The sequence below is a fragment of the Delphinus delphis genome, chromosome 12, assembly GCF_949987515.2.
Source record: "Delphinus delphis chromosome 12, mDelDel1.2, whole genome shotgun sequence".
NCBI lineage: Eukaryota > Metazoa > Chordata > Mammalia > Artiodactyla > Delphinidae > Delphinus > Delphinus delphis.
The window spans coordinates 31,162,669-31,180,562 of record NC_082694.2 but is presented as its reverse complement, the minus strand read 5'-3'; the positions used below and the strand labels follow the sequence as shown (position 1 = coordinate 31,180,562).

Genomic DNA, 17,894 nt, shown 5'->3' with positions numbered 1-17,894 from the left:
GCCAAATTTAAAACAACTTGAGCATCAAAATAAATAGTGGTAGTAACAGAGTATAACTCACTGAATAAAACAAGCGTCTGTGAGCCTACAATTATATAAATAAATAACAAACAAACAGGAAGGGAAAACTCTTCTTTAGAGTTGAGTGCCAGCTAACAAATGTAGAAGGGTAGAATTAGAAAATCACCATGGGCAGGCAAGGATCATCAACAGATCTAGCGGGTGACTCATGAGAAAGGCTACTTATATAGTCTCAGAGCATCAACCCAGAAGACACTCATTAATTACACAGGGAAGGGGACTTCCCTGGTGGCGCACTGGTTAAGAATGCGCCTGCCAATGCAGGGGACATGGGTTCGAGCCCTGGTCCAGGAAGGTCTCACATGCCGCGGAGCAACTAAGCCTGTGCGCCACAACTACCGAGCCTGCGCTCTAGAGCCCACATGCCACAAATACTGAAGCCCGTGCGCCACAACTACTGAAGCCTGCGCACCACAACTACTGACACCCACACGCCTAGATCCTGAGCTCCACAACAAGAGAAGCCACCGCAGTGAGAAGCCCGTGTACCGCAGGAAAGAGCAGCCCCTGCTCGCCACAGCTAGAGAAAGCCAGTGCTTGGCAACGAAGACCCAACACAGCCAAAAATAAATTAATTAATTAATTAATAAAAAAATTATACAGGGAAAATACATGCAGTTTACAGGGGGAAACCTGGCAGACACCACTTTGACCAACTAATTAAAGTTAACGTCACCAGTAATGGAACAAATAGGTATCCCATGCCTCCTGATATGATCCACTGAGAAGGACACAATATCACTTTTAGGTATTCCTGCCCAAAACGCTTAACCTGAATCTAATCCTGAGAAAATATCAGAGTCATCCAAATGTAGATTCTCATTCTACAGAATAACTGACCAGGCCTCTTCATAAATGTCAAGGTTATGAAAGACACAGACAGACTGAGGACTTGTTCAGATTAGAGGTTGCTAAAGAGACATGACCACTAAATGCCACGTGACTGAATGGGATCCTGGATCAGAAAACAATTGTCTTCTTTCACTATAAAGGTCATTATTGATACAATTGGGAAAACGTAATAAAGTCTGTAGATTAGATAATAGCAATATTATGTCAATGTTAATTTCCTGATTTTGATCCTTGTGTTGTGGTTATATAAGAGAATGCCTTGTTTATTGGGAAATAAACACTATTTAGAGGTACATGTATATCATATTTGCAATTTTCAAACAGTTCATACACATCTAGATACGGAGAATGTGAGAGAGAATGATAAAGTTAATTGGTAAAATGTTAATATTTGGAGAAAGCAGGTGAACCATATATGGAACTTCTTTGTGCTACTCTTGCAGCTCTTCAGTAAGTCTGGGGTTACAGCGAAACAAAAGCTCAAAAATAAAATAAATGTTTGCTGGATAAAAGCATGAAGAATTACCTAGCACAGTTGGTGGAATTAGTAGGCATTTAGTGTAAGGTGGTCATTACTAAAGAGTGTGTCTGGTGGGGGCCATGAGTTGCCCCTTAACTAGAGGTATCAGAATGTTCTAGGCCAGGGATTTTCAAACATTTGTGTGCATAAGAATCACCTGGAGATTTTGCTCAGTACAGGCCCTGCTGTGTGTCTGGGTGGGGGTGAGATCCTGCATTTCTGACAAGCTCCCAGGTGATGCTGTCGCTGCCTTTCTGCTGGTCCCGGGATCACACTTTGGGTCACAAGGGGGTGGATACAGCTGGGATTAAGACCAGGTGTTCTGGAGCCTGGCTGCACTTCAGGACCACCAGAAGAGGCATCGTTAATTGATCTTCCCAGGTGATTCTAACGGGCAGCAGGATTAGACCTTGATGACCTTGCCAGCATCTGTCTCCTCCTATCTGTCATCTCAAGTTCAGACCCTCAGTCTGAACACTGCCCTGGCTTCCAAGCTGCCTTCTTTGCTGCTGCCTTACTCTGTCCTCTACCCAGAAGCCAGGTGAATCTTCCTATGCTCCTTCCCTGTTCAGACACTTGTGTGCAAGTCAGGTGTGAACTCCCCACCCAGGGGTCAAGCCCTCTGTGACTTGTGGCCAAAACCCACTTTACCTGGCTGCTTGCCAGCCTCCCCCTCCCCCTTGACACCCTGCTCCCAGGAGAGCAGTGTCCCCAACCTGCACCTCAGGTTCCCTGCACACAATTGCGTTGGGAACCGGCCCCCGACACACACACGCAGCAGGTCTCCAGGTAAGAACCACCACTTAGTACCTTCTTCCCCGGGGGCCCGTGCCATGATGTGTCAGTCTGGCTGGGCTCACCCCAGGCGCTCACTTTCCTCCAGGAGAGAGAGCTGGCTGAGAGCCCGGTGATCAGGCGCTCTCCTCACTCATAGCAGGGCAGGGAGGGTCTCTGTGGCTGGGACACAGGTCACCCTGTTCCTGTTCACCCAGGACAGGGCTCGGCACCCTGTCTGCGTGGGGAATTGCAGGGAGGGGACCACTTGGGTGTTGCCCTGAAACTCTGGCCTGGCACCCAATTCCCCATTCCCCTGTCCACCTCCCACCCACTCTTTCCCCTCCCTCCTTCAGCCCAGCAGGAGGCTAGGATCTGAAGGACCTAGCCAGGTCACAGGGAGATGCCACCTACGTTGTCCCCTGGGGGGAGGGTTTGGCCTAGGAGAGAAGCTACATTTGTTAGGGGGTTGAAAACCAAATTTGAGAAGGGGGATGGGGGACCTGGATGCCACGAGACCACCCCCTTCTCCATTTCTCCTTCTCCCCTGCAAGCCAAGGCCTCTGGCTGGGCTGCCCCTTCTCCAGTCCTCGCGTTCCTGGGGAAAGACTTTTTCCAGATCCAGGACTGCCTATGGCCCCACGTGCCCTGGGACTGATGGAGCTAATTCCAGTTAAGATGTTGGGCTGCCCAGGGAAGGGGCTTCAGTAATCAAAGGGGTTAGGGGCTGAGCAGTTGCCTCAGTTCCCAGGAGAATCATAGCTGGAATCTGAGGAAAAAGCAGCCACTCTCGGCTCAGATAGGTTCAAGGTCAAGTCCCCAGAGGCTTCTTAGAAGGCTTGTCCCCACCTCTGGTTCCCACTCAGGCTGTTTCTCTCTCCCTCAGGGATGTCCAGGTGGAAACTCCCAGGAGAAGCTCATTCCATCCTCATGAAGGGAAGATGCCCTTCCTGCCTCCCATCAAAAGGTCTTGAAGCTTTGCACACTTCGTCTCCCTTTGGACCAGGGAGTCTTCAGATTCCCAGCCTTGCTGAGTTCTAGAGAGAGGGCCAGGAACTTGGAAGCAAATACGAGGTAGGCCCTTAAGAAGGATGACCCCATTTTCTGGATCTAGAATGTCCTCCCACCGCCCGGCCCCCTCTACCCTCCAGATGCCCTTGGGTGCCCCATGCAGGTTAACACCTGGCCCCCAGCCTTGCTTTCTGCCTCCAAGTCCTGGATCCCAGGCGGCTGTAAGAACCTATTTCGCAGGCAGATACTTTCTCAGTTGTTTACAATAACCATAATTTTCCAACCCCCAATCAAGACCACAACTTTAGGGTCACTCTTGGCTATAAGAGTCAGTTTGGATACTAAAATATTGTAGTTGTAATGATTAGAGGAATCACGATTAGATTAGAAATGACAAGAATTATGGAGGGAATAAGTCAAGATATTTGAAATTGAGGCTGTCTTGGAAAATCCAAGATATATCGTCACTGTATATGTATTCTCTTCTATCTCCAAGCGAGACCCTCCGTAAATACTTGAACCTTCCTTCTGTTCTCCGTTCACTGCGTATTTTCCCCACCCTCTCACATCCATTCCATTCATCCCCAATAAGCACATGACATGGTTTTCCCATGAGTCAACCTTTATTGGTTTTTGAAGTAATGAATTATTGGCACAAGGCTCAATGGGTTTCGAAGCAAATCACAGAAAGAAACACACATTGTGCATGTGGGAAGACCCAACAGTGAAGAACCCCAGGGCAGCTGTGACCCACACCATGAGGGCTGGGTCTTGCTTGTAAGGACCCTGCAGCCAGGACCCAGCCCAGCCGAGACAGGCTACCTGGGCCCAAAGGTGACTGAGCCACATCTCAGGGAACCTGAAGGCGTCCCCCAGTCCTCTCCCAAAGATAATCATTTCTAGCCTTCTTGGAACCTTCTTCTAGCCTCCGAGTCTTTGCCACCAGCAGCAGCTTGACAGCCACGAGGACCCGCCACCGCCCCCAAGAAAGCCAGCCTGCTCTCCCTCACCTGTTCCTTTTCCCATGGAAGCCTCCCCCATCAGGGGCAGATTAAGGGCCCTGCAAAGGAGGAGCAGGAAGGCAAGGGTGGGTGTAAGAGGGCTGGCCAAGCCGAGTGACCCCTGAGGATATGTGCCCATCCCCTCCACCGTGGTGGGTCCTCCCGCCAGTATCTGGGGGGTGAGGCAAAGGGGGCTTCTCAATAGGGGAGCTGCTGCCGCCCCTCCTCTGAGTAGAGCTCCTCCTCTATGAACTCCAGGTCGAACTCGTCTTCCAGGGACCCTCCTACAGGCAGAAGGCGGAACTTCTTCCCTTGCAGTGTGCACGTGCGATGCTCGAAGTCCAGGACGGCGTTGTGGTCCTGGAGCAGGTCGGTCCCAATGATGGCGTCTTCGGCACTTGCGTTGGCCACTAGGAAAGCCGCCTTCAGCTTCAGCGTGCCCAGGGATATCACTGTATCCCAGACACCCAGGATCTTCATTTCAGCCCCGTTGGCCACTTTCACCACATTCTCAAAGGGTCGCAGGGTATCCAGGTCGCCACCGGTGACTTCCTTCCACAAGCGCGGGTGGACCACGGAGACCTGGGCCCCAGAGTCCACCAGGAAACTCACAGGCACGTCGCCAATTTTCCCCTTGAGGTAGTAGCCCTTACCCATGCTGTTGGCAAAGAGGATCTCCTTGGGCTGGTAGCTGTGGGCCGCCCCGGGTCCCCCAGTGGTCTTCAGGAGGGCCTCTTTCACAGCCCCGTATTCCCCCTGGTCCTCAGGACTGAGTCCACTGTAGGCCTCCAGGGCGTCTCCCCTGAGGGACTCTTTCAGGAACCTCAGCTTGGTGGCGTGGTCCCAATGGCTGAGGTCACTGATGACCTCAAAGCGGTTCAGCCAGAGGTGCGGGGCCACATTGGCTCCATCAAAAGGCTCCAGGACAAAGGCATGCTCCCGGTGGCCCTCCCAGCTCCTGGCTGCACTCCCGGCCATCCCTCTGCTTTCCTCTGGAACTGCAGCAGCAACCCACACCAGGCAGAGAAAGCCACAGAGCAGCGTCGGTGCAATCACGCTGGACACGAGGCCTCTCTAAGCAAAGTGTTGCTCGGTATTCGCCATGGGCAGGCAGAAGGGAACAGGTGAGGACTGTCTGACCGACTGCTGGGTGCAGAGACGGAGAGCTGCTGTAGCCTGCTCACTCTGCAGAGCCTTTTTGATGCCTAGCCTGAGCCCCCAGGGCTCCCCATTTGCCTTTGTTCTGGAAGCTCCGCCCTGCTCCTCCTACCCTCCTGCCAGCATCCTGTCCATCTAGCAGGATCAGTACCTCACCCTCCTGCATTCGTCATCGGGACGGGTACCTGCCAGCCACATTGCAAGGAAGGCCAGCCTGGGTCAGAGGGGCCCTACTCAGGTACCCTCCCCAGCCTATGTCCCAGAATAACAGATGAGGACAACAGGGGATGTTACGATATCCAGGTGTTTGTCATCAGCTGGAGAAGGAAGGGGGTGGCAGGGACCAGAGGCCCATCAGCTTCTAGACTGGAGAAGCCCCTTTGCATCAACCTCGAGTGACCCCTCTGAGTGGTTAAGGGAAAGGAGCTTACATTTATCGCGCTTCTGCTCCGTGTGGCGAGGGCTAGGTGTTTCTCGTGCGTTCTGAACCAAGTAGAGAATCCCGTAAGATTCTCTGGAGAGGGAGGTGGAAGAGAGTCCCAGAATCAAGAATGTCCAGAAATAAATCGATTTTCAAATGAGGGGACACACACATTTTCCATGAACGCAATTGTTAGAGTAACTTTCCCTCGTTGATCACACCTAATTCAGAGTCAGCGTGTTTGCGGGCTAAGCCTTGGCCCGCACACCCACATTAGGGCCTTGCAGTGGGCTGGTGCGTATCTTGCACTTATGGGAGTGGGGTCCAGAATCCGGAGTCGGGCTCCTGCTCTAGCTCTGGGTGGGCCCCACCATGGGCTCCTCCTCTCTCACCTTCCGGGAACCTTCCAAGAGCCCCTTCCCCAGGTGCTGTAGTCCATTCCCTCACCCAGTCATTCGTGGAAAGAGCAGCCAGGGAATTCCACTCCTTTGTGTTCCAAGAGGGGGAAACGTCCACCATGTTGGCAAAGCCAGTGGTGAGAGTCTGGAAGGCTTTGGATGGAGGAGGTTGGCTGTGGGACCTCTTGCAGGGGGAGGGTGCGGGAGGGTGGAGGGCCACCCCGGGCCACCCCATGGATGCCCAGAAGGCAGATCTGGGAGTCCTAGGGCTGGAGCCTGACTCGGGCCTGCGCAGGGTGACCGGAGCTGTTGGGGGGCCCACATGTATGACCCCGTTCGGATGTCGCCCCTCCATGGAGCCCTCTACTCCGGCCCTCGCTGGTGTACCTGCTCCCCGTTGAGCCGTGCGTTGGCTGTGCTGGTCTGTTCACAAGTCCGTCTCATGCACGTGCACGTCTGTCTCCAGGCCCCGTAGAAACTTACTCTGGGGCCAGCAGGTGCTCTCTGCTGGGCTCCAGGCCTGGCTGAGTACCATCACCAAACAGGAGAGATGAACACAGGAGAGGAGCGAGAAGCAGTGGCACACCCGTGGCTCTGGGCTGTTTTTCCTTGCCCAGAGCCTGTTTCTCACGAGCCGCCTGTACCACCGATCACCCAGTGCCTGGCTGAATTCCAGAGGCCCCGGGCTCCAGTCCTGCCTATGGACGGTCCCAGGGTCCCTGACCATGCCGAAAGACCCTTAGTCCCTGCGGCTGTGTCAGTCTCTTCCACGTGACACAGTGAACCAGCACAGAGGCAGCTGGGTCAACACCTCTCGTCACAGCTGCCTGGCTGAGGTGGGGCCATCATGCCATTCCAGGAGCCCAGAGGAGGGGGAAGTGGAGTCAGTGGGAAGGTGTCAAGGGCAGGTGGGTCTCTGAGAAGATTGCATAATGCAAAACCTGCACCCAGGAATGGCCCTGCACCCACAAGACCAGGAAACCCCTTCTGCAAGTGGACGTTTGTCGACAGACTCCCAGTCCCTGGGATGGGTGTTGTTCTGTGGCCCAGGGAACTGACCTAGTGGCTCTGTGGCTCCCCGGTATTCGTCACCCCAAACACCTGGTCCCCTGGAAGTGGGAAGGAGTGAAGGGGCTGGCATGTGACCGAGGGAAGTAAGAGGCAAGGTGGCTTGCCAGCTGACGCGCTTGGTGGGCACTGGGGCACCCCAAAAACTGCGTGCCTCCTTCTCGTCCCTGTGTCTGCTTCCTGACAACTGCTGGGGCCACACTGGGGGCCCGGGGAGGAGCCTGAGCCCTCAAGTCCCCAGGGTGGTGGGCAGGGCCCCAGGGTGCAGGGGGTGCAAGGGGGGCCTGGGAGGGCAACCGCACGTTCTCAGGAGATCATTTTGAGCAAAGAGCCTGGAGACACTTTATGGAGTCTGGGGCCCCCCGTGAGGCCCAGACTGCAACACCAGGAGGGAAAGAAGGGCACCACCAGCCCTTGCTGGGCACGCGGGCTCTGGTGGGTGCCTCACACTCCCAAGATCAAGGTCACCCTGGGAGCTGGATGGGGAGTGAGCAGGCGGGGATTTAAGGATTGTTCCAGGCAGCAAAAGGAGGCTGAGGGGACACAGAAGGTGCTCTAACCGGGACCGCTTCATGGGCATTCGATCTGGGGAGTCACGGGTGCTCTGCACTCAGCAAGGCCCGAGCTCGTTCGGAGGCTCTGCTGTTGCTGTCTTGAAATTCCCAATAGTTCGGAACAAGAGGCCGAACACTCATTTTGCACCAGGCCCTGTAAATTATGTAGCTGGTTTTGTCTCCATCCAATCTGTTGGGACTTCTCTTCACACACCCACACACACACACACATACACACACACACACACACACACACACACAGAGAGACAAACGCCCTCCTTACCCCACCTCACACACACATACATGTCCACAGAAACGCACCCCCCACACACACTGTGCACACATCCTGCACACGTAAAACCCACCCCCGACACGCAGTCACACTACCATTCTCCGTTCAAAACCACTAAGAAATTGCATAGGCTTCCCTGGTGGCGCAGTGGTTGAGAGTCCGCCTGCCGATGCAGGGGACACGGGTTCGTGCCCCAGTCTGGGAAGATCCCACATGCCGCGGAGCGGCTGGGCCCGTGAGCCATGGCCGCTGAGCCTGCGCGTCCGGAGCCTGTGCTCCGCAACGGGAGAGGCCACAACAGTGAGAGGCCCGCGTACCGCAAAAAAAAAAAAAAGAAAGAAATTGCGTAACATGCATACAGAATTCAGCCCCCACCTTTCACTTCACAGATTTCTTTGCATGCACATTTCCACCGAGTGCTAATATCGTATTTACTGGAGGAACCTGATGTTAATGAGCCTCTGGGCACACTTACTGGCCCAGAAAGCCAGGCAGGTCCCATCACCACGGCTTACAAGCTGATGAAACCATGATGCAGATGTTTCACAGCCCAGTTTTGAAGAGTTTAAGGCCGACGTGTATATGCAGGCTGACCCCCTGAAGCAGACCCAGTCACGGCCATGCCACTTTGAGAGTGGGTCGTCCCGCCTTCTGCCCTTCTTCCACGGTGCGGAGCCGAGGACACGACTCCCTCCATCCTTCCTACCTCTCGGCTCTGCCACCACGAGCAAGCTCCCCTCGGCCTGCCCCGCTCCAAGGAGCTCCCGCCCCGGCTCGTCCCTCCCGAGGCCCCATCCCGGGGTTGGCGTGAGCGCGGGGCTGGGGAGGGGTGATGGCACAGCTCCCGGGAGCGGGGCCCCAGCTGCTTCCAGTGCTTCCCTTCAGTGGGTCGTGGCATCAGGTCCACAAAAAGCAGAGAGGGGCAAAGAGGTGAATTCTGCATAAAACTCCAGTTAGGGATTCAGAGCAGAGCCCAAGGGAGTCTGGGTGGGCTCTGACCAAAGCAAAGCCTGTGGGGAAACCCAAGGCACCAGCGGGTTCCTTATTTCCAAACCACAAACCCTCAACTCCCAGCCCCGCTGTTGCTGAGTGGGAAGTGCCCGGCACTCACACCAACTCTAGCCAGAGGCCATGGGGCAGGACAGCTTTTCCTTGCCTGGTCCCCCTCCTGGGTCCTGGGCACAGCTCAGGGACAAGGAATTCCTGCCCGGCCTTCCCTGCTCCCGTTCTCCGCTGTTCCAGAACCTCGTCCTCCCATTTGGGTCGCCCTCCAACTCCTTTATCACCTGGTTTAAAAGCCTTCCACCCAGAAGCCGCTCCACTCAGCCCACCGGCTGAATCCACTCTGTCAGCAGGCAGCAAGACGCCTGGTGCCCATCGTCACCCTGGAGGGTCCCCGAGATGTTTAGCGAACAGTGATCTGAGGCCCCAGTGCCACTTGCAGTCCTCCAGGCCCAGGGTCAAGGCCAGGGCCAACCAACAGTCGGTCAAAACAAGTTGCTGACTAACTCCCTAGAAGTTCAACACGCCAAAACCGGTTCTTACCCTGTTCTTAGCTTTCAGTCAAATACGAAGACTTCTTAAGGTGTTCGGAAGGCCTCCCCACACCCCTCCTCACATCCCAGCCCTCCAAACTGGGTTCCTGCCTTCTTCCCATTTCCTGATGCCCCAACCCTAGAAGGTCATGCCCTCATCTCTTTTGCCACCCTCCCTCTGGGCCACAGAAGCCCAGGGGTTCTGCCTGGCCAGAGGGACTGGCTCTAAGGAAAGACCCCAGGCAGATTCCCCTCCTCTCCCATCTCCACGGTCCCCTCCACTTAACTGAGGCTGGGAGTGGGACTCATCATGTAATCCAAACCGCTTTGGAGACGTTGACCCACTTTGGACAAACACCCTTGAAATTTATGAAATATTCAGGCATTCAAAATATAGAGACTGCAGTCTCCAAATACAAGGGGACTTCTAACGACACTAGGAAACTTGGCTCAAAGCTAGACACGTGGAGGACTTTTGTCCAACTTAAAATATCTCCAAGGCAGCTCTGAACTGATCCTGAAACAGTTTTAATTGCTGCTAATGGTAACTGGTATCTGGAGCCGTGCAAGCACATAAAATAGCCGCAGCACAGGAGCTGTTTCTTTTGGATCCATTGTCAACTCAGCTTTGCTCCTAACTTACAGACGACGGGGGGACAAAGGGGGGCACCTTCCCTCTGGCATGTCAGAATGGTCTCTTTACCATCCGGAGGAAGGAGGGGAGGGTGGGAAAGGGAAGGAGGAAAACCCAGCGGAACCCTGACCAGGATGGAAATCTCTAGGTTATCGGTAGCAGCAGTAACACATTTATTGAGCACCTACTAGGTGCCAGACACCGTGCTGGTGGCTGTAAATTAGCGTAAGGCACTCTGAGTCTGCAGTTCTTCAGGCAATGCCAAAGAAGCAGGTTGATTCAATTCTAGACTTATTTCCGGAGGCCAGCTCTGCTTCACATTGAGCGATGAATCAGATCTGAGCCCTCCACTCACAGAGTTCTCAGGTGAGCGGGGGAGAAAGACTCAGACGCAGACGTCCCAATTCCAGAGAGATGAGCACCTCATCCCACCAGAAACCAACCAATATTACCCAAGAAAAACCAAAATTAAAGGAGCGCCAGAGAGGAGCCCGGGGAATGAGGGCAGCCACAAATCACAAACTCAGATTGATTTGTTGTTGCTCTCGGCAGGCTCTCTGGAGGGATTTGCGGGGGAAGAGGCCCTGGGACTGAGCCGGCTCATGTGGACACACCAGACCAGGAAGCCAGTTAGTCTCTGGATACAACAGTCCGACAGAAAATGCAAATATAAGCATAGAAAAAAGACTGGAAGGAAAGACAACAAAACAATGACAGTACTTTTTTCTGGGTGGTAGGCTCATGAAGATCTGTTTTCTTCTGTATCCATTCTGAGAATATATTCTCTAATAAGAAAAACACTATTTAAAAATAAAGAAGCTTCTTGCAAGTTCTGTAAGTTTAAAATTATTTTCAAGTAAAAAAAGATTTTAAGCGGGGGTAGATGGGAAATCGCTGTACCTTCAGATCAATTTGGCTGTGAACCTAAAACTGCTCTAAAAAATAAAGTCTAATAATTTTTTTTTTAATTTTTAAAAAGGCACTTAAAGGAGTGGTAATAAAATAACACTGACAATAGTAATAACTGTTGAAACTAAATGGTAGGTGTAAGAGGGTTCATCTGAGTTTTCCACAACTTTCGGGTGTGTTCAAAAATGTTCTATCATAGAAAGTAAAATACTAAGTACACAAAAGCTCTGTGCCAAGACCCTCCACAGCCTGGCCAGCTCTAGGCCCGCTGTCCGGCAGTCTGCACGTCGCCCGGTCTCGGTCACCGGAGCCGCTGGTCACTCAGGACAGGTAAGCGCAGTGTCCCTGCTGGGCGTCCTCTCCCAAGCCCCAGAGCCGAGGTTCTCAGCTCAGTGCTGCCTGCAGCACCCGCCGGCACACCGCGCCCCAGGCGCACAGCCCTGCTCCCCTTCAGCGACCGGCTCCCCAGACCCCCGGCAGGGATACCAGGCTTGCTTCCTCCTGCCCAGGCTCCCACCTAGCTTCCTGTTGCAGGCCCCGGTCCTGTACTCTGTTTCTTCATGGGCTCCCCTCCCTCATCCGAGCCAACGTGCGCTAGGCTCTCACATCCTAAAAAATACTCCCTCACGTGATCCAGCATTCCCCTTGGTCAATGACTATCTTCCTCCTTCCTGCCCAGTCAGTTTCTAGCAGGGCTGGTCCACACTCGCAGGGCCACGGCATGCAGATGCCCCACTGCGGGGCGCATGGGGCTGAAGGCCACCCACGTCCCTCCCCACCCCAAGCCAGTGTGCTCCAGATCTGTCTGGAGGAAGGAGGGGCCCCTCCAACTCGCACAAAGGTGCCATGTGGTCTAGAGTAGCCCGCTTCCCTCTGTCTCTCCGTGTCCGCTCCACTCACTCCCCAAGCCGCTGCCTTCTGCCCCTCCACCCTGAGCTATGCCCTTGCCAAGGGTGTCAGTGGCTTCCCAATGGCCGCATGGCAGGAGCCCCTGGGGATATCTGATTTTCCTAAGCGTTTGCCTTGCTGCTTTTCTTCCTAGGTCTTTTCTGCCCCATTGGCTCCTGGGACCCAAGTTTTTTGACCTTGTGCCTCAAAGACCATTCTCCTCAGTCTTTCATGGCGCCTTTCTCCGAGGCTCCCTCTACGGCCCTTTCTCTCTCACTCTCCCCCACCTGTACCCCTGGCCTAACCTAGCCCCCTTGCTACATGCCACACCCACCTACAAGTGCCACTTTCCACACTAAATGCATTGTCTCCTGCCTAGACCTGCTCTGCCTCATGTGTTATCTGAGCAAAAGGCACCACCATCCAGCCAGTTTCCCAAGTCAGCCACGCTGGAGTCATCCTCGCCTCCCCCCTCGTCTCGCTGCCCATTCAGTCAGCTGATGGGTGGCCTTGTTCTGCTGGCTCCTCCTGAGTCCCCCCATCCTGCCCACCCTCTGCACCCCGACTGCCCTACCTCAGGCCCAACTGCTGCAGTAGTCCCCTCCCTGCTGTCCCCTCCCTGGTAATCCACTCTCCTAGGGCTGCCAGAGTCCTGAGATAGAAGTATACTCATTGCATTCTTCTGCGCAAAATTCCTCCATGGCTCCTCAGGCCAAAACAAAATCCTGACTCTCAACATGGTACGTGAGGCCCCTCCCTAGCTCACGCTCCACCTACATCAGATGACTTGTATCCCCAAGCATGAGGAGCTTTTCATGCCTTTTCACAAGTCACTCACTTGGCCAGGCAAGCCTTCCCCACACCCCTGTTCCCCTGGTGAACTCCAGCTCTTTCCTCAGAAGTCAGCTAAGGTATTGCCACCTCCAGGAGGTCTTCCTTGATTTCCCTGACAGACTTAAGGGTTCTCTCCTCCAAGCTCCCATCACAGGGACTGCAGTCCTCATGCCACCTGCAAGGTCCTGGAGGCCAGGACCAGACCCATTCCTAGTTGGAGCACCAGCACAACCTAGGCATGAAGGTCATGGTCTTTTGGGGTCTTTGTTCATGTCATTCCCTCTGCTCATCTATCCTCTAAACCCTGCTCACCTTCACCCTTTTCCCAGGAAGCACTGCCTGCTCTCCCTCAGCAATTGCCTCTCCTCTGTGGCTTTGCACGTCAGGCTGGCAGTGCTGTCTTCATCTGGTAGACCACTGTATTCAAACTTTTTTTTACGGTGATCATAGGAAGAAAGACATTTTTCATCATACTCCAGCACACATGTGCATTATATGAAATATATATATACATATGTGTATATACTGTATACATGTATATACGCATGTGTGTGTGTGTGTGTGTGTGTGTGTGTGTGTGTATAAAGCAAAGTGCATTTACCACATGTGACACACTCATATTTTCTATTTTACTCCACTTTTTTCTCTTTCTTTAACGCTGGTAATGACACAGCGTTAAGCTCCCAACCCATGAATTGGTCCCCACCCGCCATTTGAAACCTCTGCTGTAGCCAGTGGGGATCCCTAAGGGTTTCCAGCAGGGGAGCAATGTGATTAGGAAGGTGGGTTAGGAGACTTCCTTGGTGGTCCAGCACTCCCAATGCAAGGGGCCCAGGTTCAATCCCTGGTCAGGGAACTAGATCCCACATGCATGCCGCAACTAAGAGTTTGCATGCAGCAGCTAAGAGTCTGCACGCTGCAACTAAAAGATCCTGCGTGCCCCAACGAAGATCCCACGTGCCACAGCTAAAACCAGACACAGCCTAAATAAATAAATATTTTAAAAAAGAAGAAGAAGAAGAAGAAGAAGTGTGGGTTAAGACAGTGCTTCTCAAATGTTTGAAGTTTTGTACATTTCCAATCTGTCATGTGCTTTATTTTTAAAATACAATAAAGATGAATTATTAGAAAAGAAAATAACAAAGATATAAAAAATAATGCAAGCCCGTATTTGTTATTATGAGCCTCCGTAGACACTGTGGAGTGGCGTCACGAGCACGCTGGGAGATGGACGCCAGACCGGGGCCAGAGGCGTGAGGCGGCTTTGCCAGGCCTTTTGAAGCCTTCAAGCCCTTGACACGTGCGACACCTGCACTGCCAACCTCTGTCCTGGAGGAGTTCCGGTTTGTACAGTCTGAGGTGCTTTGCTAAGGAGAAAGGCGGTGCTGGGCAGGCTCCTTATCGATGGAGCTGCCCTGCCTGTGTTCGAATCCCGACTCAGCCAGTAAGCAGCTGTGTGCCGTGGACAAAGGACTTAACCTCTCCCAGCTTCCGTTTCCTCTTAGGATCATCCTGGGAGATTAATAAAACAATCCATCCGGGCTTCCCTGGTGGTGCAGTGGTTGAGAGTCCGCCTGCTGATGCAGGGGACACAGGTTCAAGCAGGTTCGTGCCCCGGTCGGGGAGGATCCCACATGCCGCGGGGAGGCTGGGCCCATGAGCCATGGCCGCTGAGCCTGCGCGTCCGGAGCCTGTGCTCCGCAACGGGAGAGGCCACAGGAGTGAGAAGCCCGCGTACAGCAAAAATAAACTAATAATAATAATAAAAAATAAATAAAACAATCCATCCTGCAGGGTGGGGCCCAGGAGGGGAACTTGGTTGACACACCCCCTTCTGGCGCTCATGGTTAGGATTTTGCTGTCCTGGTCTCCTTTCTTTCTGAATCAGCCTCATCCTCACAGGTCCCTTCTCTGCCCCTCAGCGACCAGCGTGATCAAACCGCCCCAGCTCCTCCCTTTGTCTCTGCTTCACGCTCTCAGAAGATGGGTCGCATCCTACACGGCAGAGAAAATAGTGAGCCCCAGGTTCTGTCCACTTCCACTCCTTTCTCGGGGACTCTTCACCCATCCAGGCTAATCCCTCCACCTGAGTCTCACTTACCCACCCCTCCTCTCTGCATTGATGGGAGCTTCTTTCCACAGATAATTCCCTCCCTCTTCTGGGAATCCTTTCAAAGAGTCAAGCCTCTGGTCACTCCTCAGCCTAAGGAAATCAGCCCTGTGGTGTGCAAATGTTAAATAACAGACCTGCTGGAGAAAAAAATGTATGCATACATACATATATGTGAGTTTATTATAAACGTTATTGACATAAAGGATGTTTAGCAATTTACAAATAATAATAAACTATACAGTACTCTTGGGACTCCCCTGGTGGCACAGTGGTTAAGAATCCGCCTGCCAATGCAGGGGACACAGGTTCAAGCCCTGGTCTGGGAAGATCCCACGTGTCGCGGAGCAACTAAGCCCGTGCGCCACAACTACTGAGCCTGCGCTCTAGAGCCCGCGAGCCACAACCACTGAAGGTCCTGCACCGCAACTATTGAAGCCCACACGCCTAGAGCCCGTGCTCTGCAACAAGAGAAGCCACAGTAATAAGAAGGCCATGCGCTGCAACTAGAGAAAGCCTGTGCACAGCAGCGAAGACCCAACACAGCCAAAAATAAATAGATTAATTAATTTAAAAACATATATACAGTACTCTTTATTGTCAATTGCATATAGCAAATCGAGCCTTACAGAATGCTTTCATTGATTTTTACCAACCCACTGATTCCATAACCAACCTATAATTATAATTGAAAAATGAATGTAGTTCCAACATGAATGGTGGTTGATATTTTTGTGCCAACTAGCAAGGAAAAAGTGAAACAATAAAGATATATGTTGGAATTTCACTCATTTGTCCATGGCGTAAGCAACTTCCTTACTGAATCAGATAATGGTTTTTGAATACTGGAAGAACATTTGCTCGATTTTTCTGTGCCATTCACAATGTACTGGCCACTGGTACAACATACATTTAGATTTAATGTAATGTGCCTTGTTAACATTTCCTCTATAAATTTCTTAAGTCTAGATAGTCAACAAAACAATAAATCAAGCCCTGATTTGTGATGTTTGCCAGTTTCCATGGTGTAAATATTCCCACCATGGCCGATTTCAAGCTACCAATGTGATGTCACTGTGTGCAGAGCTGGGAAGAAAAGCACAGTAACACAACATTATATAGTATTTCCACAGACGTAAGAGATGTAAAGAATCTTAAAGGCATAAATAGTAAAACATTGTAAAATTCTTAGGAAGTGATGAATTTTGAGTATTTATCTTTGTTTTTAATATAATTTATTTAATTGTAATTTTAGTATAGTCTAATTTTTAAATAATAGCTAGGTTTAATTTTTAAATAATAGCTAGGTTTAATAGTAGCTAGGTTTTCTGTCTCACATAATTCCTGAAAATTTAACCATCAGCTCTTAGGAGCTGGTCTGATCTGAACACACCTGGATCTGACCCCCTCCCCCCCAGCTCTGCCTTGAATGGGACCTTCAAAAAGTTCTCCCAGCCTGATGGCCCCTTCCGATGTGTACATTTCAGGTCCTATCTTATAAGCAAAGCTGAGCCCATTTTCCTGCTCTCAAACCTGCTCCCCTCCAGGGCTACCATCTTGGTGAAGGGCTTCTCCATCCACCCAGGAACCCGCCTCATCACGATCCCACAACCCTCACACCTCCTCTGGCACCAGGTCACTGCCATGTAAACCCCCCTCAAGCCTGGCCCTGCTCTCTGTTCTCTGGCTTGCTCGGGATCACACTCCCATCACCTCCTCCCCGGACCCCCCAGTGGCCTGGCACTGCCCACCTTCCTCACGGCATCAAACCAGTCATTATGTCCTGCCCTGTTCTGTACTGGGCAAAGTCAGGCTTCCCAGAGCACAGTAGTCATTGTCTCTCATCCTGTCTCTCCAGATCCATCTCTGGCATGTCCTGCACACTCAACCTCTGCTCCAGCTGCATCCAGCTGCAGTACTAGCTGCAGTTCCCCTAAGGCATCCCACCCTCCCAAAACCTCCATGCCTCTCACATGCATTCCCTGTCCCTGGAATGCCTTCCTCCAATCAGATTCCTGTTGGACAAAATCTTATTCCTTCTTTTGGACACACCTCAAGTATTTTCTCCGTAATGAGCACCCCGTACTCCAAGCAGAATTCATTCATTTGTTCACTCACACGTTCCTTCATTACTAATGTTTCTTTAGTGCTATGTGCCAGTTCTGTGCTAGGTGCTGGGAGCCAGACTCTCCGAAAGCACTCAGTCTTATAGGGGAAACAGGACTACGGCAATCAGCTCGCTGGCAGACAGAGCTCTACAGAGGGTGTTGGGGAAAAGCAGAAGAGGAACGCCATTGCTAAGCCTCCCGGGGATTATAACCCTTGATCTGAGCTTTGACAGATGGGTAGGAGTTAGCCAGGTGAGGAACGGGGGAAAGCGCTCCAGAAAAAAGGGGGCAGGTACAAAGGCCCTGAGGCATGAGAATGCAGGATGTGTTGGGAGCTGTAAGTGATTCAGTTTAGCTACCCTCGAGGGTCAAGAGAAGCCCACAGAGGAAGGCCAGACCAGATCCAGAGAGATTTTAGTTGGCACATGGAGAAAGTTTGATAAATGGTGATGCTGATAAGTGGTGAAGGCAATGGGGAGCCATGGAAGTCTTCCCCGTCCAGAACTACAGGCCTTTCAGAAGGATCATTTCGAGAAATTAATGGAGAGATACAGAGTACAGGGTTAAGTGATGGAAATGGCAGTGCAGTTAGAAATGGTGAAGGCCGCGTTCGGTGGCAGTGCTGAGGAGAAGAGAGGCCAGGCTGGGAGGGAGTGTAGGAGTAGAACCGGGAGTACCTGCTGACTACCTGGAAGGGATGACTGACGGGGCTGCCCCGATGCCTGGCCTGGGTGACTTGGAGGATG

The 17,894-nt window shown here is 52.3% G+C and overlaps 1 protein-coding gene across 1 annotated transcript; it reads right to left on the bottom strand.

The window, feature by feature from the left end:
* Positions 1-4,437: 4,437 nt before the first annotated feature.
* On the bottom strand, positions 4,438-5,321 carry ASPRV1 (aspartic peptidase retroviral like 1). Its single transcript, XM_060027560.1, has one exon. It carries the CDS (start codon positions 5,215-5,217, stop codon positions 4,438-4,440), a length of 780 nt encoding a protein of 259 aa, XP_059883543.1. The 5' UTR covers positions 5,218-5,321.
* Between the last annotated feature and the right edge of the window lie 12,573 nt (positions 5,322-17,894).

Bases quoted from the DNA above. Each gene is read 5' to 3' on its own strand.
- ASPRV1 (XM_060027560.1), bottom strand. From the start codon at position 5,217: ATGGCCGGGAGTGCAGCCAGGAGCTGGGAGGGCCACCGGGAGCATGCC.